The sequence below is a fragment of the Tachypleus tridentatus genome, chromosome 6 (genome assembly GCF_004210375.1).
Source record: "Tachypleus tridentatus isolate NWPU-2018 chromosome 6, ASM421037v1, whole genome shotgun sequence".
Classification (NCBI taxonomy): Eukaryota; Metazoa; Arthropoda; class Merostomata; order Xiphosura; family Limulidae; genus Tachypleus; species Tachypleus tridentatus.
This window is the reverse complement of record NC_134830.1, coordinates 161,415,309-161,438,101: the sequence shown is the minus strand read 5'-3', so window position 1 is coordinate 161,438,101 and position 22,793 is coordinate 161,415,309. Positions and strand designations below refer to the sequence as shown.

At 34.9% G+C, this 22,793-nt stretch overlaps 1 protein-coding gene across 15 annotated transcripts in view; it reads right to left on the bottom strand.

The window, feature by feature from the left end:
- Positions 1-22,793, bottom strand: part of LOC143254304 (zinc finger protein castor homolog 1-like) — a 243,484-nt gene continuing 220,691 nt past the window's right edge. For 14 of the 15 annotated variants that reach the window (XM_076509244.1, XM_076509245.1, XM_076509247.1 and 11 more), the window contains 7 exons: positions 22,041-22,414; positions 18,173-18,301; positions 17,115-17,235; positions 13,641-13,826; positions 10,822-11,211; positions 9,016-9,822; positions 1-8,241 (listed from right to left, as the gene is read on the bottom strand). In XM_076509244.1, the coding sequence (XP_076365359.1) occupies positions 7,132-8,241; positions 9,016-9,822; positions 10,822-11,211; positions 13,641-13,826; positions 17,115-17,235; positions 18,173-18,301; positions 22,041-22,414 (3,117 nt within the window). In that variant the 3' untranslated portion in view covers positions 1-7,131. The remainder of the gene's footprint in view (positions 8,242-9,015; positions 9,823-10,821; positions 11,212-13,640; positions 13,827-17,114; positions 17,236-18,172; positions 18,302-22,040; positions 22,415-22,793) is intronic. The other variant, XM_076509254.1, reaches the window with a different exon arrangement.

The window sequence follows — 22,793 nt, the reverse complement described above, 5'->3', positions numbered from 1 at the left end:
GTTTTATGAAAATTTTATCTCTCTAAACATTTCGTACATAGTAGTTCAAAGGCTGTTAGTTTTGTATTTCGAATGATTACAAAATTTTAAAATGGCATATAAATAAACCCGAAAGTCGACATGAACATTTACACATCCTCAAAAATAATACGTTTCAACAAAGAAACTTTACACCGTATTAATTTTGTCTAATATATCCAATAATTCGTTACAAGCATAAGTTATGACACGATATCTCTTTCCTTAATTAATCTTGATAAAGAATCTAAACTGTTTTCAGTCCTGTTCGTTAAATAGTAATTTCAACATTTTGTATCAAGTGAAAGGGTTGTAATTAGCTCTTCAGGTCTTGTGTATTTTATTTTAGCCTAAGATTTTTGTGAGCTCTCAGACCATAGATCGAAATGCTTAAAACTTAAAATACCATCAGTTCTGGATTCAGTTTTTAACGGACATTTTTTTTACATGAATTAGGGTTAAGTTAAATGACGTTTGTATATATATGTAATTCATATTAATGGTGTTATGCATTTTAACCGAAAAACAAAATCCAATTGACGATTTATCCAATTTTTTGAACTACTTAAATATTTATCATTTTAAAAATCCCGAAAACGTTGATACAAAAACAGGATTTTTTAAAAATTCGAATAGTATTTAACTTCGAAAGTTAAATTAACGTTTTATCTTAAATGTTTGATGTCTCTAAGAAATTATGGCTGAATTTCTTTTGAAAAAGAGAGATTACACCCAGCTATCTAAGCCACTAAATGGGTTATTGTTTATGAAATGCATAATATTTTCGTAATTTATCTCTAGCTCTCGAATATTATGTAAGAATAATGGCATTAATATACTATTGTGTTATCTTATTCTGTAAATATTATTCTCTTCGTAGAGTATAATGTTCTATCCGACAAAAATATGGAGAAGAAATATACATATAAAGAAATATGTATATAAACATACACATATATATATGGTTGATTCACAAACAGAATTGAAAACAGCTAAAATCTAAGATGAAGTAAATTATTTGAATTTCTTATACAAGTGATATCCACTTTTTATTAACGTAATAGTGGCATCGATAGTTGTAGTAGAATTTACTGAGGAATGTTTTCTAGTGTCGAAACATTTGACTTATTTAGTAACACATAACACATAGATGTATATATACTGTCTTTGTGTAACTATTGTTCTGTATTGATTAAATTGTGTTAATAAATATACATGTGATATTTACTATGAAAACTTTGAGGATTTTCTTTCACGTTGCAAGACAACTTCTGTAATTGCAAAACACAGAACAGTTGATTAGTTTTGTAAATTTTCGCTTGGGGGAGTTGTTTAGCTATTTTAGAATTAAGTGTAGCATCACTTAAATGTAGGAATGTGACAACTAACAAACCTGAAATTTCAAATTATGTGTCGTATGCTTTTATATTCAATATAAAATTGTGAAATTTATAATTAATGACATAATTAATAGGAGATTATTTGAAATAGATGATCTGTTGAACGAAATTAACACGCATTCAACTTAAAATGGGTTACTACAAATGGGTTAAATTTGAATATTCACTTCAAACTGTTCTTTTGAGTTCTATATTAATATTAAAGGTAATTTCATGCGTTTCTTGCTGTTTGTTGTACGTAATCGTACAAGAAAGTTCCAGAATGCACTTCTGTTAATGCACGTAGAAGTTGCGTGCTGGATTTATGTCAATTTCTAGTATAGTAAATAATTATTAAACTTGTAAAGTTTGTTCTATTACATTTATATCTATTTATTTTTGTAGAAATAATATTCCACCAAATGTTTAACAATGTGACTTAATAAACTCACTATTTAATCATTTAGGCACACATAAAAATATTTTCCTATTTTATTTTCGTTAAAACTGTTTAGAATATAATTTCAGTTTTGTGGGTGAAAAAACCACCTTTAAAAAAATTAAATAAACTTATCTTACTTAAAATTAAAGACAGGACATAAATATTCAAAAGTTTATTATTATTTGCATAGACTACCATGAGAAGACGTGGTAAGATCACAATATTACAGATAGGAAATAACAGAATACTTCATTAAAAGTTTGGAAATAATAAATGGTTGACTATTTCGTTACCTCAATCGAACTTGTTCCTATTACCTCAAATTTTATCAAAATTGGGAAAGGAGCTTTGAAATTGCATATTTATTATTATTGCTTACTTTTTACAACAGTCCAGTCAGAAATACGAATAACTTTGCTTTTTTGAGCTGATATAATTGGATGGAATGCTACTATGAATAGGCCTAATATTTTAAGATCAATATGGATGCTAATTATAACAATACTGGCCATGCAAGAATTAATGTTAAAATATATTTGTATCCAGAGAATCAAGTAAGAATAAAAAAGTTGTGAATAGCTAAGGCACGGAATTATTTTTTAATATTTAAATAAATAATGCACTGGTTATTTAACCTGTTGATTGCCAAGTATTTCAGCTGCTATAATGGAACTCTAATGCTTCTTCATTTTGTAACTTTTTTCGTGACGCCATTTTGGATCGAAAGTGAAACAATTTGTAAGTAGGTCAAATGCGTGTATAGTGCTGACATCTAGCGTTGAAGTAAGGTATTATTGATAACGAATTAACTCGTCCGTGGCACTGTGCTACCGATCGGTTTGGACGAGTTATCTCGTCAACGGCACTGAACAGGTTAAAGGTTTAAGACACATACTAATGTACTATCAAATGATGCCTTTTCTGTTTGTGAAAAATATATAACACTTTTGCTTCTCCACTGAAGAATACAAATTTCGTAATTCGAAGAACATGAAGAATGAACACAATTAATTTTAATCTGCTTTCACAATTTTCTAAGGCACTTGTATGGAAGTAGCCCTGAGGTAAAAACTACGATAACAGGAATATTTTACTTGAAATATACCAGCTTTGAATTTCAAACAGCTATACATTTCTTTCCACCTTTTCGATTTAAGTTATTGCTGTCAAGCAAACTGCGGTGATAACAATTATTATGATAAATACTACAATTCACGCAAAAAAACCCGAAACAGTAAAATAAACGAAACATTTGTTGATTGCAACAATTTACGTGTTATTAAAACCAGCATTCTGTCGTAGATTTTGTAAAAGAACAGCTATAAATAAAATCGGATTAATTTCTGTATCACAGTATAAGGATGAGATGAGAGAACAAAAGAAGTTATCCAGACAGCTTAAACCAATTATGGATAATGATCGAACAAGAAAAAAATTTTTTTTTGCGTTATAGTGTGAAATGCAAAACCAAAAGCTAGCAAAGAAATTTAATCAATAGGCATAATATTTGCGATAAAAATCTCGTTAGGCTATGCACGAAATATAGCTATAAATTCACCAAATCTAATTAACATTTAGGTAAAAAAGAACACTGCAATAGTAACAAAAGTTATAACTGTATATAAACATTTCTATGTATTTCAAAATACTCTGTATTTCTTGATATGTGTGATAAGTCTAAGGCATATCCAAACAACTAAAATGTTATCACATCACCGTTAACTTAGAGAGAGAGGAATCACCAAACTTATATTCACTGGAATAAAAATACGTATTTGAAAGTTATATGAAAATTAATGATAAATAAAAGACTATCAGAAAGGATAATTGGATAAAATATTAGCAATCAAATAAGTAAAAATACTAATAGTTGTTCTAATACTTTATCATACTATTTTTTCTTATCCCAATATTAGTTGCTGTTTTAGCATGAAGCTACATAACGGGTTATTTGCCTTCTGTTCGCTGGGATAACCGAAATGCCAAATTTTAGCTTTGTAAGTCACTGACCTGCCGAGAGGGAAGATTCCAAAACGTGGTATCAAAATATAATATAATTTTTTAAATTAATTTTGTGTTTTTCTGAAGAACTCATTCGAACACTAAAATAGTGACAATAACCTACAGATTTCAACTATGATTCATTTGAATATCTAATATGTAAAAAAAAAAAGAATGAAAACGACGAAACAATGTTTGGAATTGGGTGGGTGGCGGGTATAAAAATATTCACTATGTTTGATAAAACGTGACAATTATTCATTGCTACGATTTATATCTTGACATTAGGAAAATGAGATTTTTGCGAGCTTAAGTCCTCACCTTTTTTTAACGTTTAGATTATTTAATAAAACATAATAATCACTTCAGAGAGCTCAGAAACATTGCTGTTTGGATAAACTACCAAAAGAGTGCGCTTAAACGGTAAGTAGATGGATGCCTGACATTGTATTTACAGAAGTTGTAGAATTATACAACAAAGTGTTTTAGGATAATTGGATTTGGGAGTTTTAGGCACTGTTACCGGATATTTTCTCAGGAAACAATATACTGAACAATATAAATTCATTCATCTGTGGAATACTGTTTTAAATAAGTGTCTAGGCCACACTCGTAACAACAACCGACATCTGATATTAAAGTTATTAACCATATATAAATTATAATGAATACAGAATTAACTGTCAAAGATTTAAGGTTTTACAAAGTTGAATCATTAAAATCTTTGGTATTTGGAAAAGTATAAGATGGCACCAAAGAACTTTAAAACAACGAATAATTCATCAAAACCTTGAACGCTTATACTTGTAATTCCCGTTTTTCTGGTTTGAGATATAAACACTTGATTTTTCAAAACAAAATTCAAAAATATTATCGTTTTGATAAACTCCAAAAAGAGCGTACTACAACATTGCACACGGAAAGGAAACTTTACGATAGTTAAGATTACTTCATAGTTTCTGTTCTGTGTGTGTGTGTGTGTGTGTTGCGTGCGATAACACTACTTACAAAATAATCACTTTAAGATGTCAAAGTGGATATTGAAATTAGTTTCATTAATATTTTGTCACCTGCAATTTATCAACAAATCAAATAAGATTTTCTGCTTTTGAAACCAACATTTCTAGTTTTAGAAAACGAAAACTAGGGTTAGAATTATTAACAAATAAAAACCATTACGCGAAGGACACGCTAGATGGCCTTTATATTGCTCCTCCGTAAAATCCACAGAGGCGAATCTGACTGCTTATAACATTGGATTTCGATACCCATGATAGGCGCATTACAGATAATCCATTGTATACCTTTGTATTTAACAGAAAAAAGACAAAAGTTTTTAAACAAAAATATATCTTTACTTCGGAACAGTTGCTGTGCATTGACCAGAAACTCAGTATTCCCCGGTGGGTCAGCAGTAACTTTAAGGACTTACAATGTTAAAATCTGGGGCGCGATTCCCAGCGACGGAGAGGACAGAGGGCTAACTGCGTAGCTTTGCATTAAAAACAACCAAATATAGTATTTGTTTGTTTGTTTTTGGCACAAGTGTCTAAAATTAGTTCGAACGATTAACATCCTAACGAAAATAAACTGAAAGCAAGACATAAAATTTATGTTCAAAAATAGATGTTTTAACTTACATTAGACGGGTAGCTAAGAATACAAATATAAAAGTTATCGCTACTTCTATTAGCTGCGAATAAACCTTTTAAGACCAGTTTTAACGGTCATTTTTTGCACTAACTTAAACACATGCGATATAAAGTCATTGTATGCAATTACACGAAACATTCAATACAGTTCCTTATTAACGGTAATTATGTGAAAACCTGCGATGCAGCTTCAGGTGTATGTAATTACATGAAGTAGTGCTAAGCATACGAATGTTAGACATGAAAGTTTTATAAGACACTAAAACAATTTTTGAAACTATCCAATCAAAGGTTAGTGAATAGATCCTTTTCTCACGTGACAAAAATAAAAAATCCTTCAGTTAAAGACAAATAGGCTGCTTACGCTACAAAACTCCATTGTACTGTGACGTTTTCGAATCACAACAAGTAGTTTCGAAGATAAATCACACATAAAATATATATATATACACATACACTGAGGTTGTTCTTTTATCGTAAGCGACAGATTTGTAGTAGAGTTACGTACAGATGGCGTTTCAGCTTATAGCAAAAAATTTTTGCTTCCGAAACCCATCAAGTGACAAAACGTTTCGTGTAAAAACAAAACAAAAACATATCACCTTACTATAACCTTCCATAGCCCTTAAGTACCAAAGTACTATTAATGGTAAGAAGAATCCTTGTCACAGTAACCAAAATATCACTGTTTAAGAACAAAAGAAGCAATTACTATGGGCGAGTTTATTCGTAATTATTACACGCAAAAAGAACAAAGATTCGACATGTAAGAAAAGTAAATTTTTTTTCAATTGTTTTTCTTTCAATAACACAAGAATAAAGCATTAAAACTAATTCACAGTCGGCTTCGAATTTCTTCACTCAGGTCTTCTGCTGACTACCTAGGCTGGACATAGCTTCTGAATACTATGGTCTTCCTGGAATGGCTAGGCTTCAGAGGGAACTTTGATAAATAAGACAAGATATCAAAGGGAACTATTACTATATAATAATGAAGTGGCTTTCCATTTCGTCCAATAATAAATGTAATAGATACAAATAGTGCCTGGTACAAAACGGCACTAAAATAACTTGGTCTATTGAGAAACCAACCATATATATATAACGTACGACAAAATCATATAAGTGACTGTAATCACGACTAAAATATGCCATTCTAAAAGGTAACTAATAATGCACTGTATGCTTTGAGCACAACTTTGTAATTTTTGTACAAACTAGACCCTGTTGACCATCTATGTTCTAGAAGAGAGATGGCTACATAGGTCGCACTATAAGACAAACGCACGCATCTCACTATTTTGACGTCTATAAAAAATATATATCTAAAGGCTCCCTAGAAGGTGAAAGCAAACTCATTGGTTCTAAATTTATGCCACCAAATACTTTCAAAGATCAATGTCCCACGAATTAGTCACTGTACTTTCTTGGCACGTAAAGGGAGGTTAACAGAACCACGATTCAATTTCAGTACCATTTGACCACCGGTAACAGAAGGATTCTCCTTTAAGTTTTTTTTTTTTTTTTTGACAGATGTATTAACCTCTTCCCCACGGTGATAAACATGAGCATTTTGAGCCATTTTATTGTAATGATCAAATGCAAAAGCCATCATGATAAACCTGAGGGCACGAATAATTTATTCCATGTGTCGATATTTGTGAGCTGACATTTGTGACAGACCTAACACGGCGTATTGGCACTCCAGGCAGTGGTAATGGGTCTGTTTCCGGTTATGGTTGCAGCCATCCATATTACAGTCCTGAGAAGGGGTGTACTTATCAAACCCTGCAGCATTGATGCTGTCCATCTTCATGTGCTGTCTACGGTGAGCGACGACTTTATTGGTGTCAGTGCAAACGAAGTCACATTTCTTGCAGTGAAAATGAGAGGCCTTGTTAGCCATCGCACCGGTCGAGTTCATATAGATGCAGCGTGGCCGACCACAGTTAACAGTTGCACGATATTGATTGAAATCGCCCCCCATTAAGGTGTCTAGCCGCTCATGACGTGCCGTGTGCTGGACAAACCTTGTTTTATCACAAAAACTGTAGCCACAATATTCGCGAGTACAGTGGAAGTGAGTTTGATGCTCTCGGTATCCACAGTGAGTGTAAGCGCAATCCTCATTGAAACGATATCGATTGTATCCATCAGGGACAGGTTCATCCTTTAAAATACGTAAACTAGGTATTCTCATCTTCTTAGAATTAGAACCACCGGGGCTCGTACAATTATTACGCTTACGATTCGACACACGTGGCACTTCAGTTAACTCTCTTTTCTTTAGTGCACTGTAATCCACTTGTGGGGAACCATAGAAGCTTTCGCTAGAAGCAGCAAACTTAGATTGATTAGCTAGTGCCATCTGATGATTAAAAGTTGCCCCTCCATGCACTGCGAAAACTGGGGGAGGCATTCCTTGCGGTATTAAGAGTTGATGACCAGAAATGGTGGTTAGAGAGAATGGTTGCCATGGAAGCAACTGAGGCATGGAAGATACTTCTGACACTTGAGTCGAGTGGCTCGTGTCAGCTTCACTTTTATTATCAATGTCTGCGCCAGGATTGTTTTTCAGATGTTGGTCTGTACCGTCATCATGGTCCTCGTTTTCACTCTCAACCTCTTCATCGCCTATCGAGGAACGAGAAGAAGCTGTTGGACTTAACTGACCACAATTATAGACTGGAACTGGACTCCCAACATGCTTGGTTATGTGTGGTTTCAATCGAGAGAAGTTAGAGAAGGCCTGGAAGGGAACCAGAAAAGTTAAATACCATTTTCCTTTATTCATTATAATATGTAATTTCATATCTATAACTTTTCAAATGCGCCCAGTGGATCAGCGTTATGTCTGCGGACTTACAACGCTAAAATTCGGGTTTCAATACCCGTGGTGGGCAGAGCACAGATAGCCCATTGTGTAGCTTTGTGCTTAATTCAAAACAACAACAACAGCTTTCCAAATTTCTTTCGTCTTTAAGTTTTTGGAATGATACTATGTGTAGATAAAATTAAATATACTATATTCCTTAGATATTTTCTCACTAGGTGGCAGTGGGACACTTTGTTTTTTAGAGTGATAAAATTTGGGAAAGGCTAAAGTTTAAAATAAATAACGTTTATAACTCAAACTGCGTTGTTGTTTCTCTGACTAGAGTTAAATGGAATTACAAAGCAACTGTAAGCGCGTGTTTTCTTATAGCAAAGCCACACTGGACTATCTGCTGAGCCCACCGAAGGGAATCGAACCCCTAATTTTACCGTTGTAAATCCGTAGACTTATCCCTGTACTAGCAGTGGCCAAGTAGGCGTGAAATTTCATACCTAAATTTGTTATCTTTATAATTATTGATCTATCCTACGCGAGTAAATTGTTTTATAGATCCGAAGTGTCACTTACCCTTGGTTTAAAACAAAAACAGAAGTTACTAATTGAATATTTCTCGAATAGTCAAATTACGTATCTATACTATTTGATTATCATAATTCCTGGCAGTAGAGATTATCAAGGATCATCTACCTGGTTACAAACATTGCAATGAAAGTGATCCTTCTTTTTCAGCTTGCAGAAAGGGCGACCACAATTCTGTGAAGGTCCATATTGGATGTGTTTTTCTATTCCTTCGGAGGTATTCTTCATGGTAGGACTTGGGAGTTGGAGAAGTTTAGTCAATGGCTGCTCAATTTCGCTCGAGGTAAGAGATGTTACAGGTCTTTGGTCCTCCGAATTAGAGTTGAAAGTATCTTCTGGAAGCACAGGTAATCCAGCTGTACTCTTCTGGTTGGATTCAGATTTTTTTGAAATGGCGGACAAGGGATAATAAGTTCCAGTGGCCTTGACTACCGTCGTTTTGGGTTCCGTGCTCCCTGTTGTAGAGCATACGGCAGCTTCACTAGCAACTGTCGTCACTGAAGATGTCACTTTTGGACTCAGTGACCTTTCTTCATCGCTATTTGGTGGCTTATTCCTCAGCTGGCTGGCTTCTGTGTCGTCGCCATCTTGATCACGATGCTCCTGATCGTGAATACTCATGGTGCTGTAACGCACAAACGAATAGTTGCATTCTGGGCGCGTACAGTGAAAATGGCGATTAACTTTGTTACTTTGGCAATTTGGCAAGCGACAATCAACATAGCGATCAAAGAACACAAATCCTTCCAGTATATCAATGTTATCGTGAAAGTCTTTGGAATGGAGTAAAAGGATGTCGCTTCGGTCTGTGACGTAAAAACATCGAGGTTGGGTACAGTGAAAATGATTATTTCCAAGGTAAGGGCACAGGTGGTCAGGACATGGTGTATTATTGGAAAACCCGTAAAACCCGTCCTGAAAAAAAGAACAAAAACAAAAAATAAAAACTTATATTACGACTCTTTCTAGTAAATTAGTTTCGTTTGAAAAAAATATTTTAAAAATTTACTATCTCATTTACTTACAAACAAAACAATAAGTAACTATGTATCTAAGTCCGTCATCCGTAAACGTACAGGTAGCAACTCAAAATATAGTCGAAAGAGAAATAAATATATTTTAAAATGTTTATATTTTTATAGAAGTTACAAATACGTTAAGTTTGTTTTTGCTTCTCTTAATTAAAAGGCTAATATTCTATCTACTTGATCGAATTGTAGCCAGTTAAAGGATAACAAATCCAAAAAAACTCAGAAACATCCATCATAATGGCGTCACGAATGATCGAAAAATTTAGTGAAATTCTTTCATCGTTTGCTTAATCCATAACCACATAATTTGAATATTTTAACTTTAATAGCTTCTCATGAAATAAAAGTGGAATTGCTAGACGAGCCTTAAACGTCACAGAGTCTACCAATGTGACAATAACGAAAGATTTATCATAACATTGTCCGGCATGGCCACGTGGTTAAGGTGCTTGGCTCCTAATCCAAGGGACCCGGGTTCGAATCCCCGTCACACCCCTTTGTTTTTGTATTTCGTGCAAAGCCACTCGAGGGCTATCTGTGCTAGCCGTCCCTAATTTAGCAGTGTAAGACTAGAGGGAAGGCAGCTTGTCATCATCGCCAATGCTTGGGCTACTCTTTTACCAACGAATAGTAGGATTGACCGTAACATTATAACACCCCCACGAGCATGTTTGGTGTGACGGAGATTCGAAGCCAGTGTGGAGAAATTTGGTTAAGTTTAATTTCCCATCAACTTTATATATACATCCGAATTATGGAAAGGTTTACATAATTCTATATTATTTAACACTATATATTAATATAATAATTATAATTATTTTTACTTGAATTATTCAGAAGAACTATTAAACTCGAACTTTCTTTTCTATACCGTTCTACTTACCACCTTCTCAATCGACGTTGAAGATGACTCAGAACATATTTTGTTTGGTTGCTGAATTGAAGAAGATTGGCCATCATGATCATCAGAAGATTCTGAAACTGCTAAGCCTCCAGATGCGAAACTTCCCTCTTCTCTTGGTGACGTGCGGACTGAGGTACCCACTGATGAGCTGTACAGATCACTTGGAGATAAGGTAGAAGCAATGAGAGAAACGGGACTTATTCGTTTCATTAAAAGGGATGGGGGAGGATTGGCAACAGATAAATGTGGGGGATTTGGGCCAAAGGATGTTGACCTGAATGTTTGTTCAGGGAAAGTAGTAGGTTTCGGGAGTTTAAAACTGGTATATATTGCCTGAGGAAGGTTGGATGGAGTAGAAAGTACTGGAAACTGTAAAGAAAACAAAAAAACAGCTACACTACAATATATCATACAAATGTAATGTATCTACTACACTTATTATATGTATATAAAAATTGAGCATTTGGCATGTATTCAAATTTCGTTTTTATGAAGAAGTTCTGTTGCTGATTTCAGAAATACATTAAACTAACACTTCAGAACAGCTCACGATATTTAATTATGTTTTCCACTAGCTGGACGAAAGTTATGTAAATTCATGGTTCATAAAAGATAATCTTAGGACATGAAAAGTTGTTTCTCTTATATGTAATAGTAAAAAAAAACACACAAAAATGCCCATAAAAACTGAAAACAAAATGTAAAGCGGCAATTTTTCGTGTATCTCCGCATGAAGCCAATGAACATCTATACCAAATCTCGTAAAGGTCCATAACCAGATGGAGAAATAGTAGTAGAAAAATAACTCAAAATCTACAAAATCTCATAAAGACCACAAAATACATAATCGAAACTTTCTATGTTTCTCCCCATTGACCACATTTGGGAAGATCTATTTATACTCTGTGAAGCAGGCACATGGGCATACAACAGACAGGATTATTTTATTTATATGGATGAGTAGTTACATGGACATACATCAAACAGTATTATTATATTTATATAGATAAGTAGTTACGTGGACACACACCAAACAGTATTATTATATTTATATAGATAAGTCATCATACTCAACTCGTGACCGTCCACGATCTGGCAGACCTCGGTGTGACAACGCCCGCACAAGATCGCAACATCCGGTTACGTCACCTTCGGGATAGGGCCACCATTGCGACGTCTACTGCCTCAACCATACCAGGGCTGCGTAGGATTTCCGATCAGACCGTACGCAACCGTCTACGAGATTCTTAGGCCCCATGTGCAACCCATCATGGTGAACGTCAACGACGTTTTTCAACATGTCAACGCCCGTCCTCACACAGCCCGACTCAACAGTGTCTTCTTGAGACATCACAACATCAACGTTCTTCCCTGGCCCTCCAGATCACCAGATTTAAACCCCATCGAACATCTTTGGGACAAGTTAGACCGACGTCTGCGACGGCGACAACCTCAACCGCGGATTCTACCTCAGCTTGTAGCAGCTTTGCAGGCTGAGTGGACAGCCATACCACAGGATGTGATTCGTCATCTCATCGCTTCCATGGGCAGGAGATGCCAAGCAGTTATTGATACTCACCGGGGGCATACTCGTTGACGTTGAGTGACGTTAAACTTCACCTAGTGAGCGTGGACTTCGCTTTTGCAGACTTTGGATGTTCAGCAGTGAATGTGCAAATTTTCACACATTTCATACAGAACTACCCGGAATATACTTGTTAACAATGTATCTCATATTTTGCCTTTTGCGTTTCTTTTTTTGAAGAGTATATTATCGCCCTTTCGTCCATGGGGGCGTTTTAATGTTAAAGTCAATCCTACTATGCGTTGATAAAAAAGTAACCCAAGAGTTGGCGGAAGGTGGTGATGTCTAGTTGCCTTACCTTTAGTCTTACACTGTTAAATTAGGGGCAGCTAGCGTAAATAGCCCTCGTGTAGCTTTGTGCGAAATTCAAAACAAATTAACAATCAGCCGCAGGCTCCAACTTAGTGTAATAATAAAAAAAAACTGTTTTCTATATTAAGAATCCATTATAATTTATATAAATAGGATATTGTGAATAATACTATACCTACGTATCAATCAATTCTCAAAATAATTAAACTTTCCTAATTGGCTGGCCAGGCTCTAATCCTTACAATACTCATCCCCCCCCTATATACCCACACCCCCGGCACACATACACACACATTTTAACCTGCGAGTGTAATGTAAGAATATAATTCATTTTCATGGATCCTCCTCTTTGGGTCAACAATAAGCTTACAGACTTATCGTAAAGATCCAGGTCTCTATTTCCCGCGATAGACAGAGCTCAGAGAGCCCAGTGTGTGATTTTGGGCTAAATATATCACACATCAGTTTGAATGGATGGTAATACGGTGTTATAGACAGAGTAACTGCTCTGATATGCATAGTTCAAAATTATGAATGGTGGAAAACGACAGTATCGTGTTTGCTTTGCCATAAAAAATATTAAAATATCGTGTGTGTAGTTTTATTTCTTCTTTGTTTTCTTGTAAATACATAATTTGCAAATCAACACTTTGGGCCAGATGCATTGTTAGGGCCCATGGCCACAGAAATTTTGGGCGTTTGATCATGATTTTAATTTCGGGTTTTTATTCTGATTTTTCAAGACATCAACTGGACAATCGGACCCCTCGAGCCAGTGCCTAGCAGCGCTTCTTCGTCTGACTGTTGTCATTAATTATAACATTTCGAATTTCCAAAATAATTCAAACTGAATGTCTACTTTATCCACCTAATTATTACCACGATGAGTTTAATACTCTACCTCTACGATTCTGTTCTTTGGAGGTCGTCCACGTTTCCGTCGGAAAGTTCCATCAACTGCAGTAATGTTCTCTACAGAATTGTAATCCAACGTTGAATTTTGCTTACTCGCGTACTCGTGAACTTTATAATGGTCAAGCCTTTTGAAGGGTTGATCAGTGCTACTTATAACCACCTGACATGATCCCTGGCAAGAAGAAAAAGGTGTGTTATAATATTCAAATTCTTGTCTATTTTATAAATCAGGAAACACCAAAGTTATGTGTAAAAGAGTAATTTTCGTTATACAATTAAAAAAGAAATACATCCGTTTTTGAGCTCACTACTTAGTTTAGAACACATTCAATATAGCAACACTATTATGAAATGTATTTTTAAAAAATACTAAAATTTAATCAGTACACGAGGCTAGAGTTGGATCTCTTTAAGGATTCCCGTGCAATACTGCGACGTCAGAGGTCCCCTTCCTGGAATGATTCAAAGATGACGTCCCCTTCTTTGGGACTTAAGGTCCTCATAAACTTACATAGGTTGCACTCCCTTTAAATTTGGAACTGTCAAGGTAGTAAAAATATTAACAAAATAAAACCATGTACTTCTGCCATATTATGTACTCAAAGCAGGATTAACGCAGGGGGGTTAGGAATTCACAAAAATATATAGACCATAATTAATTATACAATGTAATTTAAAATGTATCATCTGATATTATGGATCAGAATAAAGCACGGCTGTTTTATCAGAACATTTTTTATTGAAGTAGCCATTGCCTGATAAAACATAACTTTGTGGTTAGATGAAACCATCTTTACAACATCAATGACATCTGCATTTAGCAAGTTGTTTTCTCAACTGATAATTATCATACTGTTTATATTTTTTGAGACATAATCCACTATTTGTTGGTAAAAGAGTAGCCCAAGAGTAGGCGGTGGGTGGTAATGACTAACTGCTTTCCCCTTAGTATTTCACTGCTAAATTAGGAATGGATAGTGCACATAGTCCTTGTGAAAAACACTGCCAGTGCCGACGAGTATATTAAGATCTTCGAGTCCCTGCAGCTAATAGTTCGGGATCATTTTGGTGGAGTTGATCAGTGCACATTCCAAGATGACTCAGCTCTATGCTCCAGGATTGTAAATGTTGGTAATATTCGTAGTAAACGTCAAACAAAAAGGAAATTTCAACCTACGTGTATTGAAAAGAACCATTATCTTCAAAGGGATCAAGCCATTATGCTGACCGAATCTCAGCATTATGGAAAACTATTATATGGTAAAAGATAGCAAACTGCAGGAGAAGAAACCGAACTATAAGAACTACAACAAACCCTAATCTGCGCGTCATGGGATCGAACCCCTATCCCAACAAACATGCTCGACCTTTCAACCGTGGAAGCGTTATAATATATGAATTAAATCGTCTAATCCCAAGAGTAGCCGTGGGTGATGATGACTAGCTGCCTTCCCTCTAGTCTTACACTGCTAAATTAGGGACGACTAATGTGCATATCTTTCGGGTAGCTTTGCGAAATTCAAAGCAAACCGTAATCTGCGTGTGGCACTATGAACTCACTCCCTCGATCCTTACCTCTACAGGATATGTCACAAAGATTTCAAGCAGCTAAAATGGCCAGAGGAGCAAGAACAAAATTATCATATCATGGCATAAGTAATGCCCGAAAATTTAATACAGAAAATGCATCACCATTTCTGTCTTTGTAGAAGGCTTTAATGAGTAAAATATATATAGGACATGTATAAAAATGTTCAGACAAATAATAGAAACTAACTAAACTCCACTTATTCAGAACATTAATCAAATAAAACCTTATGAGGATAGATATGTCTGAGGAGCACATTAGGCATATAATGCTTTATGAGTTTAAAAAAAGGCAATAGTGCAGCAGAAACTACACGAAACATTCAAGGTGTTTATGGTGCAGAGTCTCTCAATGAAAGAAAATGTCGAAGATGGTTTCAGAAGTTCATATCAGGTGACTACAGCTTAAGTGATGTGCAACGTTCAGGTCATCCTGTTGAGTTTAATGACAACTTGCTGCTGCCTGCACTTGATAAAGTTTGTGCTGTAACAGGTGAAGAACTAGCACAGAAGCTTAATTCTACCTATTCAACAGTCCACCATCATCTGCAACAGCTTGCAAAAGTGTCAAAATGTGGAAAACGACTTTCCATGATTTGACAGAAGCCGATCTTAGAGCAAGAGTGGACATTTGCACTTCTCTGCACTCTCGTGAAAGTGGCTCACCTTTTTTTGGACAGGCTAGTCATTGAAGATGAAAAATGAATATATTATAAAAATGTTAAGCACCACAGACAATGGCTCAGTGCAGATAAACTGGCTAAAGCACAGCCCAAAATGTACCTCTACCCTAGGAAAGTCTTGTTAAGCGTTTGGTGGGATAGTGTTGGTGTGAACCGCTTTGAGCTGCTGCCACTCAACGTAACGATTACAGCAGATTTCTATTGTCAACAGTTAGAGCACTTGAATGTTGTACTGAAAGCAAAAAAAACCTGCTTTGATCAATCATAAAGGTGTTGTGTTACACCAGGATATTGCATGGCCCCATACAGCAAGGATCACATCTGCAAAAACTGAAGAGCTAGACTGGGAAAAACATCCACATCCTCCTTATTTTCCAGACCTTGCTCCATCTGATTATCATCTATTCTGAAGTTTGCAGAACTATCTTGATGGAAAAGAGCTTGGAACACATGAAGATGTCAAAACTACCCTCTCTACATTCTTTTTCTCCAAACCCCAAATATTTTATAGAAGTGACATTCAGACATTATAACGCCCCCACGGCTGAATAGGCGAGCATGTTTGGTGTGACGGAGGATTCGAACTCGCGACCCTCGGATTACGAGTCGAATACCTTAACCACCTAGCCATGCCGGGCCCTTTCAAAACGGTCCCCCACTGGTCTTCGGATTTACAACGCTAAAATCAAGTGCTCGATTCCCTTCAGTAGACACAGCTCTCTCTTTGCTATAAAACAAACACACTTTCATAATGCACAATCTTATAAAATATTACAAGAACCAGAAAAGTGGGAAAATTTGGGCGATGCAACAATCACTACCATAATTAACTTTTGCACTGAAATAATTAACATTTTTATAGTGTTGATATTATAATAATAAAAAATACGGCAAATTACTTTCGAAATGTGTAAATAATTTATATTATGTTAATTAGAACGTAAAAATGATGGATTAAATTTAGTTTTCTGAACTTTTACGCTAATATTAAAATAAAATGCCGAATAAATTTATTGGTTATGTTTTAACTACATATTACTTCAGTTCCAGTGATAGTATTTTCTGTGCCTCGTAAAAAAAGAATATATAAAACAGTGAGTAACACAGTAAATATCGATTTGTTTTCCATTAATATTCAACAAAATGTTTAAATGAATCGGTTGTGTTTGTTCCAACCACATGCTACCTACCCAGTTGCAATGATAGTGCTTGTCTGTGCCTCTTAAAGAACAATTAGAACAGTGTGCTGACGATTCTCTTTCCACTGTGATAAAATGAGATTCCGTTATCTTGTTCTGCGTCTCATGATTTCTAAGAAAAATAGAAGAGAAGCTTTTAAGATTGGATAAAAATGTGAAGCATTGTCTACAATAAAACTATGATAAAGAGCGAAGTCTGAAATAAAACTGTGATCAAAACTAATCAAAGAGCGAAGTCTGAAATAAAACTGTGATCAAAACTAATCAAAGAGCGAAGTCTGAAATAAAACTGTGATCAAAACTAATCAAAGAGCACAGTCTGGAATAAAACTGTGATCAAAACTGGTTAAAGAATAAAGGCTAGATTAAAGCTATGATTAAAACTTATTAAATTGTGTAGGATAAAACAAAACCTCAATTAAAATACATTAAACAGCTTTATTATCAGTATACTAATTATATTATAATTACAAGATACTTGTTTGGTGAATACTGTAGAGCGATGTTCATACACGTTAATTTTAACTCTGAAATTAATTATAAGAGGATTTCGTAAGTACAATAAAATGATATATTAGAAAATATAAGTAGGTCAATTCTCATCATTAACATGAGTCAACCAACAAACTGTTGTTACGCTTCCAAAACTCATGATTGTACATATAATTCTGGTTACAAATCTAATCTCCATTGTATTCCATTATTAACATCAACGCTATTTCAAACTGTACCTATCGAAAGACGAATTTTTTCAGATGTAGCGACTGTTTCTTTATCAAATCTTATCGATAGTGAAACAAACTCACCTAAAACAATTCAGGTCTGCTAATGAAACATTTTGCTGCATGTATAAAATGTTTGCATAATTTTTAAAGTTAAATTACTTGTGACATTTACGAAACCGTAAATTGCGTACAATCTTTACGTATTATGAAAAATACTGATAATAATTATAGCTGAAAGGAATAAGGTTTAGATTTTCCAAAGTGAACGATAACTTTTCAAACATTTGCACTGAAAAAAACAAACAAAGCATAAAACATAATTACTTGATGTGTTCTTTTATGCCCTTTATGTCTTTGGCTCGAAAACTCATGTCACAGTTGTCGATGGAACAGTGGAAGTGGTCCGTGTACATAAACTCGCAACTCGATTTACAATATTCACTTGCTGTATAGCTTGGAAAAACAATAAATTATTTATTATGATTTTAAATGTCTTAAGTTTATTTAATAAATAAATAATCCACCCAATCATAGAATGTTGTTTGTTACTAAGCGCAAAGCTATACAATTGGCTATCTGTGCTCTGTCCACGAGGGGTATCGAAACCCGGTTTACAGCATTGTAAATCTGACGACACTTCGTAACACTATATAGTATATATACACTGCTGGCCAAAATCTTAAGGCCAATGAAGATAAAGAAAAAATATGCATTTTACTTGTTAAACTCAACCACTTATTTGAGTAGAGCTTCGAAAGATGAAAATAAGAAAAGGGAAAAATAAAAACAAAAACTTTTTAGCATTTAATAGGGAAAATGTGAACACTATAAAATTAGCCTAAATACTAGCTGGTCAAAAGTTTAAGACAATGCCAAAAGGAAGTCCTAAACAGGGTAAGAAATGCCCAACAAGAGGTCTCAGTAGTGAGTTGCATGGCCATCATTGCGAATAACTGCAAAAATTCCCTTTGACATGGTTGATATAAGCGTTTGCAGAAGGCTGGCTGGAACGTTATTCAAAGTGGTGAAGATGACTTTACGATAATCATGCACTGTTTGGAATTGACGTTCATTTCTATAGACTTCCCTTGCCATCCACTCCCAAACATTTTCAATGGGGCTCAGTTCGGACAAATACGCTCGATGGTCCAAAAGAATCACGTTATTCGCCATGAAAAAGTCCTTTGTCCTGCGGGCATTGTGGATTGCAGCGTTATCCTGCTGAAAGATCCAGTCATTTCCACACAAACGAGGGCCTTTAGTCGATAAGGATACTCTCTCCAACATGCCAATGTTGCCAGCTGCTGTTTGACGCCTTTGTATAACCTGAAGCTCCATTGTTCCATGGAATGAGAAATCACCCCAGATCATGATGGAACCTCCTCCATTGTGTCGTGTAGAAAATGTCTCCGGTGGTATATTCTTATCGTGCCAGTAACGTTGGAAGCCATCTGGACCATCCAGGTTAATTTTTTCTCATCAGAGAACAAAACCTTCTTCCACTTTTCTGCGTCCCATGTTTGGTGCTTCTCAGCAAAGTTTAACTGAGCTGTTTCGTGGTGTGTAAGGAGGCGTGACCTTTGAAGACGTTTACGGTTTTTAAAACCTTTCTCTTGTAGATGACGTCTTATTGTTCTTGAGCTGCATTCTGCGTCCGTCAGGGCCTTAATCTGGTTCGACGATCAGCTGGTGTCTTGCCGGACAACCCGTCGAATCCTCCTGCTCAACGCCGGCAAAATTTTCTTGGGCCGACCAGGGTCTTTTAAGAAATTTGCAACAGCAGTTTTACTACACCCAATCTCACCAGCGATGGCACGTTGAGAGAGACCTTGCTTTTGCAGCTCGACAATTCTGCCACGTTCAAACTCTGTCAACTTTTTAGCCTTTGCCATGTTTTTACCCAATGTAACACAGGAGATGTCAGTGGGAGATGTTGACAACGCTAATGCTTGGACACAAATGACTAAATTTCGTTACGTGTTTACCGATTAACGCTTCGTTTCAGTATGGTCTTAAACTTTTGACCAGCTGGTATTTAGGCTAATTTCATAGTGTTCACATTTTCCCTATTAAATGCTAAAAAAGTTTTTTTTTATTTTCCCTTTTCTTATTTTTATCTTTCGAAGCACTACTCAAATAAGTGGTTAAGTCTGACAATGCAAAATGGATATATTTTCTTTATGTTCTTTGGCCTTAAGATTTTGGCCAGCAATGTATGTTTCACTCACCAACTTTGACACTACTAATTTATTATTCTGAAGAATTTAGCAGGTAAGCTTCGTATTAATTTTTTGTATCTTAGGCCTTTTATTGAAATTATGGCTAGAAAAATAATAAATACACGAAATTTAAGCGATGTTATTTTTTCCACTTTGTTGCTTGATAGAACAAGAACAAATTTTCAGAAAGTAATGATTAAAAAATATACGACTTTATTTAACGCATCCATAACAGGAACGTCGGAACCAGGATTGCATTAGTACCACTACATTTACATATTTAACTTAAATAACAAGTGTAAATTATGTTATTATATTATCTGCATGTCTAGACAAGCACTCCTACTTTGCAACCCTTTCCTATACCACTGCGTAAGTAGACAAGTTAGACGAGATATTTTAGTTAATAAAATCACCTAAGTAACAGCTAGATTCACATATCAAATACTTTAAAAAAAATCCAACAGCTTTGATAACAATGAACTACCACAATGCAGTCAATGCTTCCTTCTTTTTAAACTATAGCTAAGAGATCATAAAATAAATTCACGTGAGCTTCGTTACGCTTAACAATGATGTAGTACAGTTAGTTGCATAGTAATTGTAATAAAACCAAATCCTATTAGTTTTGACCCCTAATAGCGCTGCGGTATGTCTACGAACTTATAACATTAGAAACAGGGTTTCGATACCTGGTGTTGGCAAACCATAAATAGCCCATTATGCAGTTTTGTGTTTAATTACAAACAAATCCATCAGTTATTTATAAAGTACAATATTAAATACATGCCCATTATATTTGCTTTTAAAACGGTCGACTTTAATATTTTAACTCTTTTAAACACTTTTAATATGAAGTTAAATACCATTACCTTCATTTTCTTTAATTCTTGAAAATACTTCTTTAAGTTTATGACTTCACAGAAAACTGCTATTTAAAACATTTTAAACTTAATAAATTATACGCTTTTTTCGTAGTTTGTTCTTAACAGTTTTATGATTCATATATTAAAAACTTTCATTTAAAAATCAGTTTATTTTCCAAACGCGGATTACTTAGCAGCACCGCTACGTCTGTAAAATTATGTAATGCAAAAATAAATCAATTTAATTAAACGTATTTCCTAGAGGGTGCTGCGTTTCAAGTAAAAGTTTTTCTGATTTGGATATCTGTCTAAATTTCTAAAACTATGTAGTACCCACCTACACAAAGGACACAAACACTAAGACAAAAGGGATGGAAGTTAATGAAGAGCACCTACCGCCAACTCCTGCGATTCCTTATCAAGCAGTGGGATTTGGCAGTTATTGTCATAGTTTTTATTATAATTTTGCAGCAATGAAACGTGAACCATCCGAAGTTCGCCATTCTCATTAGTAGGTCATACTTAGGCTTGAGGGTAAGTATTGGCGCCAACTGTTCGATAATATTGTCAGCCTAGTAACTCAACATGTTTTTTTTAAATGTAAATTAGGCGATATAATAGTAATATTTGCATGGAAATAAAGCAACAAGATATATATATATTATTTTTCTACCATACTGAAGCTTTGTCTGTCAGACCATTTCAATTTTTATTACTGAAATTAATTGTTACACAAACGTTGAAATAGCTATAATGTGTTGCATGTCTAGGTAGCACAATTTAACAGCCAGGCGGCCTGACCAGCTAAACAATCAATTCAACCGATTGAAGTAAAAATGGGAGAAATACTGTGATTTTTTTCACTGAATGGTTTTGAACATCTGTAAAAACAATTTATAGTTCCTTTAATTATCAATAATTTCAGTTTTATTGTATCGAGATATATACTTAAAAGTTAGTACATCTTAATTTCATATTTTTGAATGAAGAGGCTAGCTATAATATTTTTTGTTTCTACTAATAAGTGAATTTTAAAACATTAATGATACGTAGCAGAAGGATTTTAATACAATTTTTAATTATTTAACATGATTAAAATTTACCTACCTTTTGACAGAAGTTTTCCATTTATCATCCAGGTCTTTAGTTTTACACAAGTCACTGGTTAAGTCCACAGCTTCTGGTGTGCTTACATTAATGCTGGTGTCTGGAGTAGAAAGAGTAGGGCCAGGTTTCAAATCGAACGATGAAATCACAGGTTCAAATTTTGTAAAAGACGAAAACGTTTGAGGGGAGGATCCTGAAACTGGAAGGTCTTCACAGATATTTTCTTGATGGCTGGTATAAACGTTGTCCATAGAATTTCTGTTATTAACCGCTCCATTAAAAATGGCGCTAGTGAGGCCTGTTTGAATGAGTGGCGGCACAGATGTAACTGTGGGACTTGAACTCAAAGAGCCATCTCCTGGTAAGTTCATGAGCTACAAAATAAAATATATTGTCGGACACACTATGCAAATTTTAGAAGTCCATAAAACGAATCAAATTGTACCTTTATTAATTTTTGAGTACCTTAAAAAAACTTATTCTAAACTGAAAAAAGTAATTTACTCCAGTAAATTGACATAAAACCTGATTTGAAGAAAGTCTATTTTTGAATTCCCAAACTACTAAATGTTTATAGCTTATTAGAAGATATCTAACAATTTTGTTAACCAAATGATTTATTTGTGTTTCAAAGGAAAGAAGTGTTGAATTTGTGCACCAATGGCCACTTGAATTCTACTGAGACCCAAGTGTAATGTATTACAGCATGCATGAGTGTTGGTGATTTTTTTTAGCTGTCCAGCGCTAGGATCG